The sequence below is a fragment of the Hemicordylus capensis genome, chromosome 2 (assembly GCF_027244095.1).
Source record: "Hemicordylus capensis ecotype Gifberg chromosome 2, rHemCap1.1.pri, whole genome shotgun sequence".
NCBI classification, from domain to species: Eukaryota; Metazoa; Chordata; class Lepidosauria; order Squamata; family Cordylidae; genus Hemicordylus; species Hemicordylus capensis.
In genome coordinates this window covers 3,488,426-3,506,260 of record NC_069658.1, presented here as the reverse complement: position 1 = coordinate 3,506,260, position 17,835 = coordinate 3,488,426, and the positions used below count along the sequence as shown (strand labels likewise).

The following is a 17,835-nucleotide window of genomic DNA, read 5'->3' as shown; positions in this document are numbered from 1 at the left end:
GACAGCCACAGAAAAGGCCCGTTCTGAGTTGCCACCAAATGGGTTTGTGGTACCCGTAATTGGACCTCTCCAGATTATCTTAATAGGCAACAGGGTTCACGACGGAGAAGGCACTCTCTTAAATATTTACAAACCATCTAGTTAGGCCATCTAACTCAGAATGGTCTACATCAGTGATTCTCAAACTTGGGTCCTCAGGTATTATTGGACTTCAACTCCCATAATCCCCAGCCTCAGTGGCCTTTGGTTGGGGATTATGGGAGTTGAAGTCCAATAACACCTGAGGACCCAAGTTTGAGAATCACTGGTCTACATTGACTGACAGCAGCTCTAAAGTGTTTCAGGCAGGAATCTTTCCAGACCTACCTAGAGATGCTGCCAGGGATTGAACATGGGACCTTCTTGAATGTGGGTCCCACCAAGCTCAATGGGGTTGCTGTCACATGGGGCTCTGGCCTTGACTGTGCCTCCTCCAGCTGCCCTTGTGCTCCAGTCTCCTTGTAGCTCCTGCTTAGGTTTGTTCATGCATCAGGCACACACCACACTACACAAAGCCATACACACACAGCAGCCGCTGAGGGCGGCGCTGGAGGCAGCAGTGAGAGGGATCTTTTAAAAGTGATTGCCAGCAGTACCGCCAGGACCTGCAAGCTGCAGAGAGCGAACAAATATTTAAGATTTGCCCCCCACCTACACCCAGCTATCTGAAGACTGGAGATGGGAAGAAAGACATGAGGTCATGCGAACCAGAGGTGCATACTGAGAGTCTGAAGAGACATTTCCCAGCAGACAGACTGCAAGACTGAAAACATAAAGGAGCAGGAAGTTCCCTCATACATCAAGAGACACCGACCACAAAGGCAGACACAGAAGGTGGAACAATATGCTTGATTTAATAGTTTGTGAGATATGAAGGAATGGAACCTGCCCTCTGCAAAATCATGCCAGTTTCGCTATCCTTGCAGCAGCAAATACTTTCACACTATAGGTGTACTGTCTGCTAAAAACTAAAAGTACAAAACAGAATCTCAAAAAGACTTCTACTGTGTACTGTACAGATACCAGGGTTTCCAAGGTTTACACAGCTCCCTATATATTCCCTATAACGAGATTCCTTCAACCCATCTCACCCCTAACCCCACTCCACAGCCATTTTTTGGCTCAAATTATTTCCCTTTCCTGACTTATCCTCAACCAACCAAGTTTTAGACAATCATTCCAAACTCTTCCAAAACCCAGATATTGCCATCTGAATACCGTAATGCAAACTATAGCACTATATGCATATTTGCATAATGCAATCTCAACGCAACTTCAGCTACACAATTTTTCCATGGCCAATTAGATTTTTCATCTGTCAGGAGATCTGTGTTTTGGAGCAATTTCTTAATATCTGCAGAATGTCCATGATGTTGCATGGAGACTGAAGTGTCTTAGAAAGGAGAAAACGTAGAGTGTGGGGGGGGGGGACGGGGACGGACGACACAGCAAGACATAATGCTTCAGTGGTCTCAATTTGCAGATTGCATTAACCTGAGACAGTCTGTCAAGCTTCCCAGCTATGGGAAGAGAGCTGGTCTTGTGGTAGCAAGCATGACTTGTCCCCTTAAGCTAAGCAGGATCCACCCTGGTTGCATTCGAAAGGGAGACTAGAAGTGTGAGCTGTAAGATATTCCCCTTAGGGGATGGAGCCGCTCTGGGAAGAGCATCTAGGCTCCAAGTTCCCTCCCTGGCAGCATCTCCAAGATAGGGCTGAGAGAGATTCCTGCCTGCAACCTTGGAAAAGCCACTGCCAGTCTGTGTGTAGACAATACTGAGCGAGATGGACCTATGGTCTGACTCAGTATATGGCAGCTTCCTATGTTCCTATGTAAGCTGATACGGCAATATTCTGTTCACAACCAATCAGGATTGTCAAAACAGAGGAGAAACACACAAGAAGGGATGTGCGGGTGGGGTTCCCTTAAGAAGCAGGTAAGCAAGTCCTTACCTTATCCGCTGCTGCGCTGCCACTTTTCTGGGTGCGGTGCTCGATCTAGCAAAGGCCGCACACGGCTGTGGCACTGTTTCCTGAAGCCTGCGCAGGTGGCATCAGCGCACGCGGCCTGTGCTAGATCAAGAGCCACAATAGAAAAAGCAGAGCAGTTAATGACCTGCTTACCTACTTCTTGAGGGAACTGCTCCCCCGAACTGGTTTGGTTGCGGGTTGCCCGAGCTGGCTCCCAAAGAAGGCGCAAAACCGGTTCATGCACTTCTTGACACACAAGTCGCTATTATGATTTTGATTCCAGAGATAACACAGCAACTGCCCCTCAACCCTCAATACATTACAGAAGCCCACTTCAGAAACACAAGCAACTAAACAAAACTAAGCCTCTGAACAAGACACATCACAAACCAACCGGAATAACCAAATTTAGGATTCTTACTGAGATTAGAGTATTGTGACGTTGAAACAATAGGTAACTTGACAAAGATCACCTGGTTAAAACACAAGCAAGAATTCAAGCTCATGTGGGCCAGAAGAAACCAAATCCCCATTTTGCACTGAATACTGTTCAAATACTGGATAGGAACACAATGTAACAAAGGAAACAAAAAGGTAGATCCAAAATTGCACATGGACAGATACCAGCAGAGCTACATGTTCAAATAACATTACTGATGGGTGAACAGTAGAGACACGCCCTCCAGTTCTTTGCAAGTGATGCCCGATGCTATGAGAAACTGCTTTTGGAGGTTTGCCTGAAAAACAGTATATAAATGCCAAAAATAAATTGGAAAAAGAAACTTGAGGGATACATCACTACCTTCTCCTTCTGTAAATTTTTTATTACAAACTATCTTAAACCTGACAGAGAACCTGACCTGTTTTGTTGTAAACTGCACAGAGACTTGTGTTTTAGGTGGTATATAATTGTGTTAAACAACTAAATAAAGAGCGCTTCTCTGGAAAATGGCACAGGATGTCTGACCCATAACATCTGTGCCAGCAAGATGGCATATAGCGAGTAGAAAACTCAACAAAATGGTTGGAAATATCACTTCGAAGCTGAGAAACACGAGGCTAGTATCCAGCCATTTCAAGCAGTATTTCAGTTATAGCAGTGGCTTTGGCCTAAACATTTTATGGAGGTGCTTAGGAATCCAAACTATTTATCAATTGCCAGGAAAATCTGGGGAGCAAGCAGCAGAACAAGGCCAGTAAGGCAGACAGCAAGACATGAGAAGGAGGGCAAAGGACCACATTTGTCCTCTGGGAGTGAACTACAGAACACACAGGTGGGGTCCCACGGCCCCACCCATGCAGCCGGAGTCAGCCGTTCTGGTGGGGAGGTGTAGTGGCCTGCTCTCTTCTAGAGAATCACTGAACATCAGCCAGCACATCTCTGAAGTGTGCTCGCCGAAGGCCCTTTCAGAACCACTTCAGGGGACAGCTACCTAGTAATCGGCCTCACGCTTCTAACCCAAAGAGCTCCGAAATCCCCTCTCCCTCTTATCCCAAACTTGGCCAAGCACCAAGGCTACCTGCTTAAGAGCAGACAGGCCTGGAGCAATTTCCCGAGTGGCAAAGATCTTGAACACACAGGCTGGGACTGGAATGGGCACAGCGTGGTAATAAATCTGTTCTTTCCTCTACTGCCTGTAGATGCTGCCCACATGCAATATTTATGCCTCTCTCACACACGCTTACAGAAGGGTTACGTCATCAGCCAGCCAGACAAGGATCCAAAACATCCAGTCATGTTCCTTGCCTTTCCTGCTTGCCAGTAGCAAGGGAGCCCGGGCCTCTATCATCTCCCTGAGGAGAGGGGACTGGGACCAACAGACCCCCTGGGCATGTTATTCACAACACATCACAGCTGCTCCCAAAAGAACAGGGCTGGTGGTGGGTGACGGACGGGAGATTGGGCAGAGCTGCCGAGAAGAAGCATCCCCAGCCCAGCAAACCGAGGGCAAGCAGTCTCCATAGGCCTCTGCAGCAAGAAGGCAGATGCTAGCAGAGGAGGAGAAGGGCAGCCTGGGGGGCGGGGGGGGGAGAACTCCTGCCTCAACAAACCCCACCATTTCCACCCACCCACCCGCAGGAAGGGCTGAGGGGCCTTGACCCAGCCAGGACTCGGGGCTGTCCTTGGCTCTCCTCCTTAGGGCAGCATTGCAAAGCGCCCTAAGCCAAGCCCAACCCAACTCCAGGGCAAGAGTTGCCCTTTAGTCCTGAAAGGAAAGGAAGCCCCCAAGAGGGCACAAAGGGAGGCGCCAGGTTTGGACTCCTGCCTCCTCAGGGGAAGCCGGGCGGGGAGAGGATGGCCTCTGCTCTGACCTTGCTGTGCTTGGGGCAGGGGCGGCGGGCTCCAGGGGATCCTAGCCGGGCCGCCTCACTCCAGACCACGCAGCCCCCTCCCCGGCCTTGCTCCTCCTGCGTGGGTGGGTGTGTTGGGGGGGGCTGCCTTGCCCCCGTTCCCAGCGAGGTGGCACGCAAGCCAGGGCGGAGGCCGAGCCTCGTTCAGCGGTGCCTGCCTGGGCCGGGGGTCCCTCCCCCCTCCCTCCCCAGAGCGGGTCCGCTCCCGCCTGCCCTCGACCTCCCGCCCGGCACCCCGGCAGCTCCCCTTCGCCCCGCCGCAGGGGGCGCGCCAGCAAGCGCCGCACGGGGAGGGAGGGGCGCCTCCGCCTGCCTCCCATCACAGGCCTGGCAGCCCCCAGCAAGAGGGGCGCGCGCGCGGGGGGGTGGCTCTCCTCCGCTCCCTCCCCCGGGGCGGGAGGGGTGGCGCCCCCTGCCGGTGAGCGGGAGGAACAAGCGAGGCCGGCGAAAGGGGGGCAGGAGCGGGGAAGCCGCAGCTGGAGGCACCGGAGGGCGCCCGGCCGGCCCCAAGGACGGCCCTCACGGGGACCCCCGCGCCCGGCCCTGCGCGCTCACCAGGGGCTGCATCTCGGCTCGCACGGCGGGCACTTGGAAGCGGTCGATCTCTTCCATCATGGTGCCGGCGGGCGGCGGAGGAGGAGGAGGCGCGCGGGGAGCCGGGCGGGCTGCTGGGCCGAGGAGGAGCCGCCGCCGCTGCCACCGCTCAGTGTCGCAGCAGGGACTGGCCCGTCGTCGTCGCCGCCGCTGGCCGATGCCTCATGCCACCGCCGGCGGGTGCTCTGGCGGCCCTGCCTGCTGCTGCTGCCGCTACCTTTGCCGGCCGCGGTGACTCAGCCCCCGCCCCGCCCTCTCGGCGCGCAGGCGCAGCAAGGGAGACCGGCGCGCGCCGCTTCCTTCCGGCTCTTGGCGTCTCGGGGGGGGGTGGTGGGGCGGCGGGGCGGCGCTCGCCCAGAGATAGCAAAAGGTTAGAGGGACTCCCGTCACGGCATGCGTGCCCAACTTCCGGGCTATTAGGCAAGCCCTGGTTTGGCTACGGGGGCGTCCCCGGAACGACTCTCCGGCTGCTGGCGGGACTACAGCAGCAGCAGCCCCCATCATCTCCCGCCGCAGTGGTGGGTCAGTGGTGGTCCAGTCCAAGAACAGCCGGAGAGCCGCAGGCAGGCTACCCCAGAGGCTGTTTCCAAAGGGTGGGTTTTCTAAGCATTCTTCTGAAAGCCAGACGCTCGCGAAACCTGGATTCGGCCCAGCCCACGTGTGACACATAAAACCTGCTGTTGGGAATTGTCTCCATGCTTAACGCAAAGCTGCATTCGAGAAACTCTTTCCTTAGGATTAGGGGTGTCACCGAATGGCGCAGCCGGGAAATGACTTGACTAGCAAGCCAGAGGTTGCCGGTTCGAATCCTGCTGGTATGTTCCCCAGACTATGGGAAACACCTCTATCAGGCTGCAGCAATATAGGAAGATGCTGAAAGGCATCATCTCATACTGTGCGGGAGATTGCCATGGTCAACCCCTCCTGTATTCTACCAAAGAAAAACCCCAGGGCACCAGGAGTTGACACTGACTCGATGGGCACTCTTTACTTACTTAGGACTAGGGGACTGACTACGATGACACAGGCTCTTAAGCAGCTTTTCCCAGAGAGCCCTTCCCAGGCTAGATGGCAAGAAAAGCCAAGTGGGGGAGGCAAGCTGGGCCCCCTTAAGTCTGCATTGTATGACAGTCTTGGAAGATGGACTCAGAGACAGTGATCTCAGACTGTGGCACCAGGGATCCTGGCAGGAAGAGACTCCATCCCTGCATTTAGAAAAATATCAAGATCTAGCACAACCTGAGGCTGTTGTTGGATGATGAGAGCTGTAGACCAACAACAGCTTGAGGGCCTCAGGTTGGCAACCCCTGCTGTTTACTCTGTCCTGTCCTTGTATTAATAAAAGCACCCATAGGAACCTAGGAAGCTGCCTTATACCGACTCCAACCATTCTCCAACCATTATACAGTCTGACCACTCGTCCATCTAGCTCGGTGTTGTTTACACTAACTGGCAGCAGCTTCTCCAAGGTCTCAGCAGGAGGGGTCTCTGGAGGTGGGGACCTTCTGCACCATCATGCAAGCAGATGCTCTACCACTGAGCTATGCCCCTCCCCGCCCATCTCTAATAGCCAGAAGAAAAGTAAATGGCCAAAAATAAACATTTTGAAAACTAAACAGCCAGAAGAAAAGTACCTAGTATTTCACTAGGCAAGATGTCAATGGGCTTTACACTCGTAGTATTATCTAGTGGTTGGTAAAGTCCCATTTTCATACAGTAGAACATATTCTCTCAGTTTAAAAATACACCTGTTGGAAGGCGGAAGGCGGTATTCTTCTTCTTCTTTTTACAAAAAAGGGAAAATAAGAACAGCTCTCTTGGGTCAGGCCCAAGGCCTTTCTAGTACAGCATCCTGTTTCCCCGTAATAGCCCACTAGATTCCTCTGGGAAGCCCACAGGCAAGACAGAGATTATTATTATTGTTGTTGTTGTTGGGTTTTTTTACATTTATATCCCGCTCTTCCTCCAAGGAGCCCAGAGCAGTGTACTACATACTTAAGTTTCTCCTCACAACAACCCTGTGAAGTAGGTGAGGCTGAGAGAGAAGTGACTGGCCCAGAGTCACCCAGCAAGTATCATGGTTGAATGGGGATTTGAACTCGGGTCTCCCTGGTCCTAGTCCAGCACTCTAACCACTACACCGTGATGAGGGGGCGGGGCAGGCTATGAGAGGCGGCCTGAGGCAAAGCTCTGTTGCTTCCCTGCAACTGGCATCAGAAGCATCCTACCTCTGAACCCAGAGCCAGCATATACTCAGGAAAATAAAAAATTGTAGGTAGAAGAAAATCCAAAAGGCTACCCAGTCACAGCACACACACACACACACACACACACACACACACACTGGCGTTTTTCTTTCCTCCTTTTCGCACCATATAGACTGATGAACGGTTCCTAAGAACTCGAAAGCGAGCTGCTCAAAATTTTATTTCAGTGTGGTTGAGGCTAATCAAGGTCTATCTAGAGATCTAGAATAAGGCTCTAGCCTCTTCCTAACTCTATGGTCTACGCTTTGCCTCAGGCCGCCTCTCATAGCCTGCCCCGCCCCCTCATCTGCATATTAATAAGAAGGGATGGGCAACTTGGGCGGAGTTTTCAGGTTACTGGACTGCCTTTCTCGCGAAACCACTCCGTCTCCTCCGCCCCACCCTCCTCATGAATTATTCAACAAGGGAGCTCCGCCCCCGCCCGCTCCAATGTGATTCCCCCAGGGATGTGAGGATTCTACCATTTTATTTCCACAAATAGGTGTGGGGTACTAGAGAGGAGGCCACTTCCGCCTCGTTGCCATGGATGCCGTAATAAACTTCCGGCAGCTGGTGAAAGGCGTGAAAGGCTTAGCGTACAAGCGGGGAAGAGGCCAGGCTCTGCCGCCGGTGGAAGGAGAGGCGCCGCCATGCCCCCGAAAGAGCTCTTCAAGCGCAAGCAGGTGGGCGCGGCTGCGGGATCCAGGCGTGACGTCACACTCCGGCTCATGACGTCATCTCATGAGGGGGGACCAGCTAGAGGGTTTGATTATTTTATTTTAAATCTATATCCCGCCTTTCATATAAGATATTTTAAGGTGGTTTACATATCCCAGAGAATTAAAATACAACTCCGCAAAACAATAAAACCATTACAAAAGACTAAAAATGCAACAGGGAGCTGCCATATACTGAGTCAGACCCTTGGTCCATCTTGCCTCAGTATTGCCTACACCAGTGTTGCTCATCCACCGGTCCGTGGACCAGTGCGGGTCTGTGAGCTGTTGAGTACTGGCCCGTGAGGGTACCGGCCCGTCACGTGTAGGGAGCGAGGCCTGGCATCCATGGAGCCCGGGCGAGCTCTCCGGAGCTCATTTCTAGGCAGGCAGCCCTCGTGAATTTAGCTGCCTCAGATAAACATTATACAGCAAGGAGGGCTGCCTGGAAATGAGCTCCAGAGGGCTCCCAGTGGTAGCCCCTACCGGCCCCAAATTGGCTTTGGGGGGCCTGGGGTTGGGGTGAGGGGGGAACTCTTATACTAACTGTTGGTCCGGGAAACTGCACACCAAGAATGTACCAGTCCATGACTCCAAAAATGTTGAGCAACACTGGTCTTCACAGACTGGCAGCGGCTTCTCCAAGGTTGCAGACAGGAGTCTCTCTCAGCCCTACCTTGGAGATGCTGCCAGGGAGGGAACTTGGAATCTTCTGCTCTTCCCAGAGCTGCTCCATCCCCTAAGGGGAATCTCTTGCAGTGCTCACACATCATGTCTCCCATTCATATGCAACCAGGGTGGACCCTGCTTAGCTAAGGGGACAAGTCATGCTTGCTACCACAAGACCAGCTCTCCTCTGCTAGGCATAGAATCCTCAAACCACTTATAAAGGACTATTTCTCAGACAGTGAAAGGAGGGAAAGCCTGCCAGAAGGAAACGTCTTCAATAAGTGCTGGAAGTTCAACAGAGAGGGGGCAAGCGATCAGATATATATGATGGGGAAGGGAGTTCCACAGAGGGAGCCACCATAGAGAAGGCCCTATTCCGCATGGCCACCAAATGAATCCTAAAGAGAGGTGGTGTCTATAGAAGTCCTCCCTGCAAGTTCTTAAAAGGTCAGGCAGACACAAGTATCTTAATTCCAATCAAACCATTTCAGGTTTTAAAGGTCAACATCAGCCCTTTGGATTGTACCTAGAAACAAACTGGTAACCAACGCAGCTCCCAGCATGCAGGTGTAATATAGTCCATGCATCCTGTACTAGTTAGGACTCTTCAGGATGCATTCTGGACAACTGAAGTTTCTGAAGGCTCTTTAAAGATAGTCCCACTTAAAGTGTGTTAGAGTAATCCAGTCCAGATGTGACAAGGGCATGGATCACCGTGGCCAGATTTGATTGAGACAGAAATTGAAATAACTTACACACCAGCTGGAGCTGGACAAAAGCCTGTTTGGCTAGTCACCTGGACATCCAGGTGTAATGCTTCAGGAGGACTCCCAGGCTGTGAACCCGCTTCTTCAAGGAGAGTGCAGCCCCATTAAAAACAGGTTGATAAGCCATTGCTGAGTCTCCTGGCTAAAGGAGCCTCCATCTTGCCTGCATTTAATTTCAGCTTGTTAACCCACATCCATCCCTTTATTGTCTCCAAGCACCATGTGTAGTATGTTATCTGCTCTTCCAGCTGGGGATGAGTGACTTACATATTTATGACAGTGAATGCCAAACACCTGAATGATTTTTCCCAGCAGTTTCATGTAGATCTTAGAAAGTACAGGGAACAAGATGGAGCGCTATGGGATGCAACAGGCCGATAGCCAAGGTATCAAGGAGGACACCACCACCACCCCGCACACACACCACCTTCTGGAATCTACCTTGCAAGAAAGAGCAGAACCACTGTAAAACAGTGCAGCCCAAACCTCATCTCCTCAAAGCATTCCAGAAGGATACCACTATTTACTGTTCATATAAATATTATTTATTTCACTTTTCTGCATAGAGGTGCACTCAAAGCAACATACAAGAAAAATACGACAAATATTTATATACCTTTTTAATGTTTATGCTTTTCAACATAAGTTCCCAAAGCAGTTTACATAGATGTAAATAAAACAAAATGGCTCCCTGTCCCTAAAGGGCTCACGATCTAAAAGAGAAACATAAGACAGACGCCAGCAACCGCCACTGGAGGGATGCTGTGCTGGGGATCGATAGGGCCAGTTTCTCTCCCCCTGCTAAATAAAGAGAATCACCACTTTAAAGAGATGCCTCTTTGCTCAGTTAGCAGGGGACATAAACAATAAAAACAATTTTGAAAACAGTAACATGATAAATAGCAATAAAACAATTCAAGGGTAGATAGAGCAGCATTAAACAGATCATTCATTGACTGCCTGCCTGGATAAACAGAATTTTAAGGCCTATCTGAAAAAGGGAGGAGAGGGTGCCTCCTGGATCTCTCCTGGGAGGGAGTTATATGGGTGGAGTGTCAGCGCCAAGAAGACCCTGTCCCTGGTACCAGCCAGCCATATTTCTAGTGGAGATAGGCCAGAGAGCAGGGTCTCTAGCACCAATCTTAAAAAGGAGCAAATTTGTGTATGTGAAGACAGTCCTTGAGGTAACCTCAATCCTGACTGTTAAGACTGGGGAAGGAATATAGATATGATAAATATTTATATACTACTTTTCAACAAAAAGTTCCCAAAGCGTTTTACTTAGATATAAATGAATAGATAAAATAGCTCCTTGTCCCCAAAGGGCTCACGATCTAAAAAAGAAACATAAGATAGACCCCAGCAACAGCCACTGGCGGGATGCTGTGCTGGGGATGGACAGGGCCGGTTTCTCTCCCCCTGCTAAATATAAGAGAATTACCACTTTAAAAAGGTGCCTCCTTGCTCAGATTGACTAGGGCAGTGTTTCCCCATTCTGCTTCCCACCGTCCGATGTCACTTGACTTGCACAGGGCTTGTGCTCACATTGCATCTTGGTCTTGTGAACTATCTCGTGACTGTGGACCAAAATATCAGGACTACCCAGCGGTTGTCAACCTCCAGCAATAGGCAACATACACATATCTGGAATGCATTTTCCCACTTTGGAAGATGTGACAACTCTTTACCGTGCTCCTAGTTCTCTACCTCTGTTCCTTCCTATTAACTTGTGAAGCTACCTTACGCCTTGGTCCTTCTAGCGCAGTATTGTCTACACCAGAGTGTCGTAACCTTATGTCCCCAGATGTTGTTGGACAACAACAAAGGCCATGGCTGGGGATGATAGGAGTTGTAGTCCAACAGCATCTGGAGACCAAAGGTTAAGAAACCCTGGTCTACACTGACTGGGAGTGACACTCCAGGTTTCAGGCAGAGGCCTTGCCAGCCTTACTTGGAGATGCTGCCAGGGACTGAACTTGGGCCTCTGGCCCCTTTCCTTAATTTTTCAGAACTAGCATGACACTCCTATCTCAACGGATTGCTTCTGCTTACCAGTTACTCTAGGGCTGACTGAATTAGTGGATAATGAAATAAATCAGAAGAATGACTATGGATGTTGTTGAACTTGTGGAAAGCTGTTCTTATCTGGTTCTTAAAGGATCAAGCGTAACACCCAACAATGATTTATTTTATTTTATTTTTTATCTTGTTTCTAGAGCTTTATTGCACCAGCTTTAAAGACTTCCAGATCAACTTTAAGGAGACGGGTAAGATGTACATATTCTATCTAAATGCATCTTCTTGCAAGTTTAGGGCCATGATACTAATGGATTTTGGGCAGCAGCATTATACTTTTTGTGCATTATCACCATCATCCTAAATACATTTTATTGGGAGTAGGTCTCATTGATTTCAATGAAATTACTTCCAGTAAACCTGCCTTAGCAATAAATGACTAACTCTGCAATCCTATGTTTACTCATAATTAAGTCTACTGAGCTCAGGGGCTGACTGTCTAGTGGCCGACATTCTGTGCAGCAGACAGTTGCTGCTAGGGACCTCTTCTGTGCAACTTGAAAGGCAGTGGTGGAACGACTTGAAACTGCTTCCAGGCAACCTGGAAGCAATGCTGCTCAACTGTCTGGAAGCAGTTTCAGGTCATTCTGCAGTTGTCTCATCACACTACACCATATCGGGGCTGCCTTTCAAGTTGCACAGCAGCCCCAGCAGGTCCCCAATCCTGACATTCTGTGGAAATGCAGCCTAAGTTCAGATTTTGAACCTTAAAATAATAGTTTTTCTCCATGAGTTTCTCAAGTCTCACTGTATTTCTTCTTTCTAAGTGTTCTATTGAGCAAACAAATGAAAAATTATAAAAGGACCTGAAATATGCCCCAAACGTGCCATGCTTTTTATGCTGAACAGCGGAACATGCTTTCTATTCTGAACAGCCCTGCTGGATCAGGCCCAAGGCCTATCTAGTCCAGCATCTTTTTTCACACAGCAGCCCACCAGATTCCTCTGGGAAGCCCACAGGCAAGAACTGAGGGCATGCCTCTCTCCTGCTGTTGCTCCCTGCAACTAGTATTCAGAGGCATCTTGCCTCTGAGGCTGGAGGTGGCCTATAACCCTCAGGCTAGTAGCCATTGATAGACTTGTCCTCCATGAATTTATCTAAGCCCGTCTTAAAGCAATCCAGGCTGGTGGCTGTCACCACATCTTGTGGCAGGGAATTCCATAGGTTAATTATATGTTGTGTTAAAAAGTACTTCCTTTTGTCGGTCCTAAATTTCTTGGCAGTCAGTTTCATGGGTTGACCCCTGGTTCTAGTGTTATGGGGCAGGGGGGAATCTCTCTCTCCACTCTACATCATGCATAATTTTACAGACTTCTATCACGTTGCCCCTCGGTTGTCTTTTTTCTAAACTACAAAGCTCCAGGTGTTATAGCCTTGGCCCTTGAGCATTACTAGTGGTTTAACCAATGATTTGAGCAGAGTCTGCCTAATCTATCGTGCTTGTGACCTGGAATCAGACATACAGTAAATTGTTCCACTGACTTCTGTTGACCTCAGTTTATACAAGCAGAATTTATGGTCCATAAGCTTTCTATATGATTCCCCCTTTTCATAACTGTTTGAATAGGTTCCTGCCTATTTATGATAAATCACAATGAATTACCACTTTTCACCTTCAAATTGTAGCTACCAACAAGTAGCCTGATCTACTGGTTTCTGTCCTCGTGCATTGTAGAATTGTACAGATAACATGGTTGTGCAAGTGCAGGATATGTAATGTGGAGGAGTGAGGGGAAGGATTGGGTGTAATGAAAGAGAAAACAATCCACTGGTAGAATAAATATTTTATTTTGAGATCCTGATGCATTTTGAGCAATAGCTCTTCACTGGGCCCTTTATAAAGTGGTCCAAAGAATCATGTGTGTCAGAACTTTCAGAAGCCTTTCTAAGTTAGTGCCAGATGTGCAGGGAGTGTAGGGGTGAGAGAGAGCATGCACGCACTGCTCACTGCACAGTACATTCATGCCCTGCCTAATCTTCTTCAGACTCTTTTGTGCTTGCTTAAACAACATAAGAGGAACCAGTACTGTGTGCCTAGTGCAGGGAAATTCTATGGAGCAAATGAAACATGACATTGGAGGTGTGTGAATGCATTTCTGACATCTCTTTTTAAGCCTAATTTCCAGTAGGCTCATGAGATCACCCGGCATTCCGTGTGTCCATGGGTCCTCTCCCCTATCAACTTTGCAATGCCTGGACCAATATGAACCAAATCAGGTACAGTTGTAGAGACACATAAGGACACCTCAACAGCATAGTTTGTGAAGATGTCATCCACCCCTATTCAAGCTGGCGGACACGTGAATGTTTGAGGTGCAAGTGGGCTAATGTGAACCGCCTAACCGATTTGAACCAAATTTGCGATAGCTGTAGGGGCACATGGGGAAACCTCAATGGCATAGTTTGTGATGTCATCTACCACAATCCAAGATGAGGGACGTGTGAATGTTTGAGCCCCAAGTGGGCTAACTTGTGGACTGTCTAACTGATTTGAATTAAATTAGGTACAGTTGTAGTAAGTGACACACAGGGACACCTCAATGGTGTAATTTGTGATGATGTCATCCATCCCAATTCAAGATGGCGGGAGCGTAAACTTTTGAGGTGCAAGTGAGCTATCTTGTGAACTGCTTAACTAATTTGAACCAAATTTGCTACAGCTGTAGGGACACATAGGGACACCTCAATGGTGTAGATTGTGACAATGTCATCCACCCCAGTTCAAGATGGTGGACGTGTGAACCTTTGAGGTGTAAGTGGACTAACTTGTGCATAGTTTGTGATGATGTCATCTACCCCAATCCAAGATAGCGAATGCATGAACATCTGTGGCACAAGTGGGCTAACTTGTGGACTGTCTAACCAATTTGAACCAAATTAGGTACAGTTGTAGTGAGTGACACACAGGGACACCTCAATGGTGTAGTTTGTGATGATGTCACTCACCCTGATTCAAGATAGCGGAAACATAAACTTTTGAGGTGCAAGTGAGTTAACTTGTGAACCGCTTAACTGATTTGATCGAGATTTGCTACAGAAGTAGGGACGCATAGGGACACCTCAATGGCGTAGATTGTGATTATGTCATCCACCCCAATTCAAGATGGTGGACGTGTGAACCTTTGAGGTGTAAGTGGACTAACTTGTGCATAGTTTGTGATGATGTCATCTACCCTTTGAGGCACAAGGACACTAACTTGTGGACACTAACAATTTGAACCAAATTTGCTATAGCTGTATGAACAGCTGTATGCTCCAGTGGTGTTATTTGTGGTGATGTCATCCACCTCATCCAAGATGGTGGACGTGTGAACCTTTGAGGTGCAATTGCACTAACGTGAGGACTGCCTAACCTATTTGAATCAAATTTGGTACAGTTGTAGTGAGTGACACACAGGGATACCTCAATGGTGTAGTTTGTGATGATGTCATCCACCCCAATTCAAGAAGGCGGATGTGTGAACATTTGAGGTACAAGAGATCTAACTTGTGGACCTTGATGTAAACCAAATTTAGTCCACTTGTAGAGACAGTGAAAGGAAAGTAGGCTGATTAGTTCTTACTAGAACGACTTGTTGCTGCTGAAATCAGTGGGGACATTTTGGAACAGGGTCATGGCACGGTGGGAGGATTTCTTGGACTCTCACTGTGTGACTTTTCCAGTACAGATTGCACCCCTTCCCAGCTTCTGTTAGCCACAGAGGGGAACATATATGCATCCCATTGTGCCTCTGTGTTTTCCCATCTCCAGCTAGTAGTAATTCTGGGGGTTTCTCTTTGAACTGGGGCTGTTCGGTGTAGGGAAAATGAGTCAACTCCTCTCCCCAGTGTGTCATCGCTCCAGTTCAGCTCAGATCACTTGTAGCTGCTTTTAGCAAAATGAAAGGAGCAGAGTGGAGGTTGACTGAGTCACCTATTCATTCACTCACCTCCAATGTCCTATTTACTTTGGCCCCGTGTCAGCCAGTCTGAAGGGTCAGCCATTTAACTTCTCAATGGATTTCTGTATGTTCACAAAAATGTATCTCCTAAGAGCCTTTTCCTGAAGACATTTGTAGAATTGGAGACTAGAAATAAGTCCTTTATGTTTTCTAGCCCTACTCTGGAGCAGGATGCCCCATCCCAAAGCATCCTATCTGGCCAGATTTTTCCTTGAAGCTCCCCAAAGAAATCGATTCTACAACATTCCGAGGAGTTTTGTTCTATTGCTGAATTTCTTTTGCAGCTACTAACTGATCCCTAATGTTTAATAATCCTCCTGTAATTTAAAATGCTGTCTTGGGTTTAAATTATAGAAAGATCATTTCAGATCAAATGTGAAGAAAAAGAGGGCAAGTTTTCATGCATTTTTTTGGTATCATAAACAAGTTGTTCTTTCCTTCTTTCTTACATGGTTGCATGTGTATGAAAACTGGCATCTTGTTCCTCCTTGATCCCCCCCCCGCCAGTGTAAACATTAAACTCCTTTTCGCTTTTCCTGCTGATTTCTAGACCTATTGTCATCTTTATAACTCTGATTCCTGGTTTATCAGCCTCCTCTGAAGTGCTCTTGACACCTGGAACTGAACAGCACCTCAAATCTAGTGCCTGAGTCTTGCAGTGCTGTTGCTCTCCAAGGGAGGAAAAGTAATAGACGGAAGCTGAAACGTGGACTAGAGTCCTGTCATCCAAGTCTCTTGGGGTCTGCCCTGTCTTGCAAGGGGCAGGATATAGAGCTGCACAGGACAAGCATGGGGCAGTGATTATGGGAGACGGAGATCCACGCTGGAGCTGCCCAGGAGGGACATGGGCTATTGGAGGCAAGGCAAACACAAGTCTGCAGTATTTGGACAGCTCCCTGAAAGATAGCTTGTTCTGACAACCTCCAGAACAAAACTGAGCAGCCAGGCATGACCCCATGCCTGAATCCAGCTGCATCTGAGAACTCCCCTCCCTTCCTCCAGCTACCAGCTGTCATCACTTTGGATCCAACAGTGGGAGGGGAAGCTAGTTCCAGGCACCCTTGTTTTAGTTTTATTTATTTATTTTATATTATTTTGTTTTATATACATTTATTTATATCTTGCCTTTTTGCCACTTTCAATTCAAATCAGAAATGACAGAAAAATAAAAACATTATCAACCACAGATTAATACCAGAAATTAATATTTACCAGAAATTAATACCAACATAATAAAATACAAACAAAAACACAGCAAAGCAGCAGTAACACCAAAAATGAATGCCAAACACATAGCTGCAACAGATGTCCACCTCAACCCCTTCTGAGTGCCTAATAAAAAAGCTGCATTTTCAGCTGTTGCCTGAAGAAGCAAAACATTTTGCCACACAGGCCCCTGGCGGGAGCACAATCTATAAGGTCATTGCCATTATGAAAAAAGGTGCTGGTCCTAGTACAGGCCTTGACAAATTTTCTTTGGATCTAGGAGCCAGCTCCAACTTTGGAAGCTGTACAATGGATACTTGACAACATTACTGGGCCTGGCGATGGCCATTGTGGAGGTGGAGGGTAAATGGATTTCTTTTGTCCCCTTTAAAGTGACATGCTTAGAGCAGAAATAGGGCTGCCTGGGACAAATAAAGATTTTATTAAATAACTCTGCCTCTGAGTATCCTAGTCCAGGCACCACGGTTACATTTCTAGGCACCCTGTTGCCTGAGATTTGTCAAGTCCTGTCCTAGTAGGTGTCTGCTGTACCTCTGATGGCAAGGACAACCAGAGCAGGGTCCCCACACCCTTGCAGAGTTGGATAGAAACCAGAGTTGGACATGGGGACTTGGGCTGGAAGAATAGCAGGGAGAAGGACAGGCACAACTTGTCTGACCTTCTTCTTCTCACCTGCCTTGCTGCCCTCCCACTACCATGCCTCCCTCACCCTCATATGTTCAGGATATGGCGCCAACAGCCCTCTCCCCTGACTCACCCATCTCAAATACCTCTCTCCTCCAGCCACCACCACCAAAACACTCCCCCCCCACTAAACCACAAAAGGCACTATTTTGTTGACTCAAATTAACGCTCCATTTCCCCAACATCATCATATAACAAATCTTACCCACAACACAGAGTTATGAATATAAAAACACCAGAGAGACCGTAGGAAGGGGTTCTTCCCTCTCACAGGAGCAAAATCCTTTGGGCACTACGTAGTGGCAGTAACCTCTCTCCCAGAGTATTCAAGTTAGGGGAGGGGTGTTTTCCGTGATTTCCTAAAAAAACCAAAACCCTGGCTGGGCTGCCTAAACCACATGAATGGAGAGGCTGGGGGATGATGAAGTTAAGTCCTCCCTTGCGTCTTCTGCTGTTCCCAGCTACTGCTGCAGGTGGCACAGTGGTGGTGGTGGTTGCTAGTTCCATTGTGCTTGGACCTTCCATTGTGCTTGGAACGCCTTCCCCAGTCTGCA

General features: G+C 48.5%; 2 protein-coding genes across 10 annotated transcripts in view; one reads left to right on the top strand and one right to left on the bottom strand.

Annotated features, from left to right (window-relative positions):
- Positions 1 to 5,227, bottom strand: part of FAM219A (family with sequence similarity 219 member A) — a 78,870-nt gene extending 73,643 nt beyond the window's left edge. For 3 of the 6 annotated variants that reach the window (XM_053294045.1, XM_053294048.1, XM_053294046.1), the window contains exon 1: positions 4,916 to 5,227. In XM_053294045.1, coding sequence (XP_053150020.1) covers positions 4,916 to 4,975 — 60 coding nt within the window. In that variant the 5' untranslated portion in view covers positions 4,976 to 5,227. Of the gene's footprint in view, positions 1 to 4,321; positions 4,543 to 4,915 lie in introns of those variants that run through there. The other 3 variants (XR_008315761.1, XM_053294047.1, XM_053294049.1) reach the window with 2 other exon arrangements.
- A 2,500-nt stretch (positions 5,228 to 7,727) lies between these two features.
- Positions 7,728 to 17,835, top strand: part of DNAI1 (dynein axonemal intermediate chain 1) — a 191,000-nt gene continuing 180,892 nt past the window's right edge. For all 4 annotated transcript variants that reach the window (XM_053296607.1, XM_053296608.1, XM_053296606.1 and 1 more), the window contains exons 1-2: positions 7,728 to 7,883; positions 11,569 to 11,619. In XM_053296607.1, the coding sequence (XP_053152582.1) occupies positions 7,851 to 7,883; positions 11,569 to 11,619 (84 nt within the window). In that variant the 5' untranslated portion in view covers positions 7,728 to 7,850. The remainder of the gene's footprint in view (positions 7,884 to 11,568; positions 11,620 to 17,835) is intronic.